Here is a 5,274-nt window from a genome sequence, read left to right on the forward strand (position 1 = left end):
ACGGTTATCTAATAAATTTTCAGTTTGGGTAATTATGCTTCCACTTATAAATTAATCAAGTTATCGAACTCCGCTAGACATTTTAAGCCTTATATAACGTATGTATCAATTGTTGCTTCAAAAGCAACCGTTATTTCTTTTAATTTATGATAATGCGAATATTTTTTGTGTAGAATATATTGAAATAATTACAAACAAAGCTACCAATTAACCCACAAAATGTTAAATTAAAAAGCTACTGCGAATTAATGCGTGCACCAAACACATTTGATGAATGTGTAACCATCAATTCAACTCTGTAAAACACAAGCCTGGTTAATTGTATCTGAGATACGACTGGAATACTCGGAGAAATACATGAAATTTAAAATTTAATATATAGGTCGCAAAGAAAGTGCGTTTCCTTTAACATTCAGAAGATGAATTTAAATTGGGAGGAGAAATTTTCTTTGTTCTAGCAAGACGGTCTAATTCCACAGCTGCATCGTTACATACGGCCGCTTTATCTACTGGAGGAGAGTCTAACATAAAAAAATGAATACAAAATTATAAACTTTTAAGTTACATATTTTATTAACGTCATGGTATATTAAACTAGATGATATTTACCCATTTTTACTGGACTCGTGCCCACACTACCTGGCGAACCAGGCGATCCAGTCTTCTTGTGGAGAAGTGAATTGAAAAAGTTAGCTAAAACTCCTTCTCCGGATTGTGTGGTCCCAGTAGCTTTGGCATCTAATTTCTTATTTGGTGAAGCCACCTACATGAAAAATATTTAGTTTTTGCCAAATGAACTATCCTATCATAAATCCATGGCAGATCATACCACATTGATTAGAACATGCTTTCAGATATTAACTGTAAAAAACCATTTAGCGATGATAGGGTAGATTACTGAAGAATGAAACATACACTTTAAATTTACAGTGCTATTGATCAAACAAAAAATGATGTATGAAAATATGTTTTCTATATACTTTGTGTCTAATTAAATATGCACGTACCACTTTTACAAATATACAAAACTATCTGCATATATTATCAAATTTAGGGGGACATATAATTTATCGTAGAACCATTATATTTCTGTATGGTTGGAAACAATCAACCAAAACCTACGAAAATATAAACACTAGGCAATGCAGATACATCGAGATGAATTAATAACATGTACGAAAATGAACAGAAAAGAAGTAACCATGAAATTTGAATATTGTAACTATAAATCCTATAATATAAAAAGCCACATTCGCTTAAAAAGTTAATTAAGATTATAACCAGATATTTTTAGGGTACTAAAAATTTCAGAATCAAATACTTTTAATGCACATGAGCGTTATTTGTTACAGAATGTGGAGACGGTAATTGGACATGTAATACTGCTGCTCTATACATTAGTCACAAAGACATTGTTATTATTCAACACTAAATGATTATTAATTAACTGCACGTAAAATGAGAAACATGCTCTAATTATAAATGGTGTAACCTGAATAACCGGTCCAGTGCTTGCCTGATTTCTGAGTGTTGGAGATCGGGTTGGATCTTTTAGACCCGACAATTCAGCTTGTTGTTTTGCTAAGAAAGCTTGTTCTTCTTCTGCTTGCACTTCTACTTCTCTAGTTACACACTATTTAACAATAATACATTGTAATAAACTTAGCATTTTCTCTCTTATAATCTTCTTTAGATTAACTTAATTAAGGTATATATACCCACTCTTCTATTAGTTGGTGGTTGCGCAATAACATCTCTATAATAATCATCTGGTTTCATTGATTGCAAATTTTCATGAAGAATACTAATCTTTTTCATATTATCCCAACCAGCTGGGCTATAATTAAATAATGTTAAACACATGTTTTGATTTATAGATTTTTAACAACTTATATAAGAAGTCAGATAAAAGAATGTACAAACATGAGAACTGCATCTTTTTCAACAACCAAGGCAGGTGTTCTGAATGGTAGTGAATAAATTCTATGTGTAAGATACTTATACAGTAAATCACAGTTTTTGTCTTCTTTTGCTGATGTATAAAATAATCCTGCACCATATTGCAAACAAAATCGCCTTATCCACTGTTGCATAAAATCGAAATGTTCATCTCTATAAAAGTGTTATTATTAATAAAAATTAATAATCCAATTAAATTAATTTGTTAACATTATTTTTAATAATTTGTGCATATCACAGCCTTACTTGTAGTCGTGTTCTTTTTCAAGAGTAGACATATAATCAGTTTTGGTAATAACAACAACAACATCTAGACCTAAATTTGTTGTAAGTACTCCTTCTGGTAATGGTAAATTATCAATTGTTTCATCATCAAGATTACGACTAGTACGTCTTAGAGGACTACCAGGATCTAATTCATCTCCAGGTTCTGTATAATCTTGCCATTTTTTCACATCTAAGTGTATAAAGAACACATCGTTAGATCTTAGAATACAGTTCAATTAGGGTTATACCATTAAAAACCAAAAGTTATAGAATCGGAACATGTACATAAGAACATATAGTAAGAAAAATTACTTACTAAGTTGCCTGCACCGTTGTCTAGTATCATTGTCTAAAGGTAATTTATCAATATGATCTCCTAGAAGTGCAGCCCACGATTGAAGTTGATCGAGAACATCCCATGGTGTTGTCATTGCAGCTACTAACATAACAAGTGTATGTGGAAATCTCTCTCCATTTAATGCAAATCTGAAAAGATTTGCATGCCCAGGATCACCATCCAATATCCACACAGATAACCTTGTTTGGTCTAGAGAAGATTGTTTTTTATTAAATTTATAACAGGGACCTTACTTACAGAAAGACATACTATTAATTTTAAATAATTATTACCGTCTCTATAGTCATCTCTCACATCGATGTATGCAAACTCTAAACCAGAACCCTTTTTAGGATCCTCTACACCTTGCAATTTAGCGATAAGTGTTGTCTTTCCACTTTCATTATCACCTGAAGAAAAAGTAATCGTTTATTAATTATATAAGTGAGTGAAAGACACATTTAAAATTGAATAATTTTTCTCACTAATGTACAAAACGTTTGTAATAACATACAAAACATAGAAAAACTTGACACAGACCAGGATAACATTATTTATCTAAATATTCTTTTATCCAGCAAAAAATACATTAGAGCAACATTTTCTATAACTGAAAACAAAAAGTGAAGGCTGATTTAGAATTTGTACATAAAGAAAAACAGAAATATCAGAACAAAAACTGAGTAAAATAATTGACTTTTTGTTAACCCTGTATGTATTAAATTTAAAATAACACATTATTATAAAATTTATAGCTATGCTTCCTTAAATTTAAAATATTTACTTAAAAATAACATGTTAGAACAAATCTTCGTCAAGATTTATGGATCCTTTAAATTAGTTAAATGTGTACGGAAACATATTCAAATTTGTAGAAAACTCATCTTACTCATACATAAAAGGTTGAGATTATTGATTTCCCACCAAATACAGGACATATATAACTAAAAAATATATTGAAATTCAAAACATTGCAACACGAATAGCCAAAACTGCCATTGATACATTTTTAATTATTTCATAATTTCATACAAAGTCTTACAATTTTAACTCAAGTTACAGGAGAAAATATTATTGAAATATATATTTTTATAGATTATAAGCAATGTATGTTTTTCTCTGTGTGCCAACAGAGCCACTCACTGAAATGACTAACATATTATCAACAAAAACTTTAACTCCATTAAATAGCACACAATATTCACACGTTTATACACACATATGTTACATTGAAATTTCATTAATTAAGGAATCAGAGAATTCAAATTTACCTAGCACAAGAATGTTCTTGTTTGATGGTAATTTGTTGTTGCCACTATTTTGTACTTCAGCCAAGATAGAGGACCTACAAAACATAAATCAAAATGACATTGTAATTAAAAATTCTAACCACGATCCTGAAAATGACTAATTCTTTCGTTTGCGATATGTGGCATACAAAGAAAATGTCTAAACATTTATGAGTTATGATTACTTATAAATAAAAGTTTATCCTATATTGAAATGTTTATAGACGTAAATTTTACCACAAATTTTCTTTATTCTCTGCATCTTCTTTCTTCTTTGACTGAAATCCATTGCTTTGCAACATCATACCAATCGCCGTTGCTGCCATTATCCATTTGACAGAAATGAACTACTACAATAGTACAATCTACTATCGATTGTGCACGACGCACGAGTTGCGGATGCGGCTTACAGTTAACTTCGTAAAGTGTAGTGAATCTCGCCCTCATCTTGTAGCGGCGTCCAGCATAAGCTCCATAAGCGTGAAATTCAAATTAGTACATTGTAATTAGTGAATTGTATTTAGTACACTGCCGATTTTATGCATTTATAGCATAAAGGAGTATGTGAAATGTAATAGAAGATAGAACTTACATCAGGTTTGATATATTTCTCATTTTATTCTTAACGCAATAAACTTCTTAGGAGGCAAAAGAAGTCTTTGTTTTTAATTCTGCCTTTGTAAATTCCTATATAAAATTTTATTTTACATAAAGATCCGCAGTCTAATGATTAGAAAAGGAGATGAAAGTGAAGTTGGCATTATTTAAAAGTAACTGAAAACATATCAGCTGTTGCATGGGCCCTCAGGGAATCCTGAGTTTCAATGTAATTGAAGAGTGAAACGCGTTAGCTTTATAGATAATTGTAAATAAAAGGAAATTATAACGATAAGAATAAACTGCAATAGAGATTTAAATTAAAACTTTGGAACTATATTTAACTATTACAATAAACGATTTTAAACTAATTATAAAGGAAAACGAATTTAATTGATAAAGGTAATTTGATACGTCTTTTCAGTTACAATGTTGTCGATGGAATGAATGTCTTTTCATTTCTCTTCATACACCTTTTTGTTTAATTACAAAATGTCCTTAGTTACTACTGACCAATCTTAAAATTATTGATTTCTAAGATTTATCTTGAATCGTTGATGCGTTTTTTCCCGGTTATCGATAACGAGCGATTTACATATCTGCAATGATTTTGAGTGCTAGGATAGGAGGCGAAGGCAACTGGCAAATGTTTAAACATTCGTGTCTAAGTGAATATTGATTATTTTATAATCTTGAAATGCGTTTATTAAGGGAGGAGACTCCTTTGGGGCCAACTCCGAATCGATCGAAGCGCTGCTATAATCAATCGGACACTAACGAAAACACATAATCGATAATTGGAACAACTTAATAATATGACATCTA

The 5,274-nt window shown here is 30.6% G+C and overlaps 1 protein-coding gene across 2 annotated transcripts; it reads right to left on the reverse strand.

Annotated features, from left to right (window-relative positions):
- Positions 1-215: 215 nt before the first annotated feature.
- Positions 216-4,178, reverse strand: LOC107192026 (cytoplasmic dynein 1 light intermediate chain 2). 2 transcript variants are annotated; one of them, XM_015581202.1, is made up of 10 exons: positions 4,090-4,178; positions 3,835-3,908; positions 2,857-2,973; positions 2,543-2,773; positions 2,206-2,416; positions 1,924-2,112; positions 1,723-1,837; positions 1,493-1,633; positions 610-763; positions 216-521 (listed from the first exon to the last, which is right to left on the reverse strand). In XM_015581202.1, exons 1-10 carry the CDS (start codon positions 4,176-4,178, stop codon positions 406-408), a joined length of 1,437 nt encoding a protein of 478 aa, XP_015436688.1. In that variant the 3' UTR covers positions 216-405. The 2 variants fall into 2 exon arrangements, with proteins under 2 accessions (XP_015436688.1, XP_015436689.1); XM_015581203.1 differs by having other exon boundaries at positions 1,517-1,633; positions 4,090-4,171.
- Positions 4,179-5,274: the final 1,096 nt, after the last annotated feature.

This window comes from Dufourea novaeangliae, unplaced genomic scaffold (assembly GCF_001272555.1).
Source record: "Dufourea novaeangliae isolate 0120121106 unplaced genomic scaffold, ASM127255v1 scaffold295, whole genome shotgun sequence".
Lineage (NCBI taxonomy): Eukaryota > Metazoa > Arthropoda > Insecta > Hymenoptera > Halictidae > Dufourea > Dufourea novaeangliae.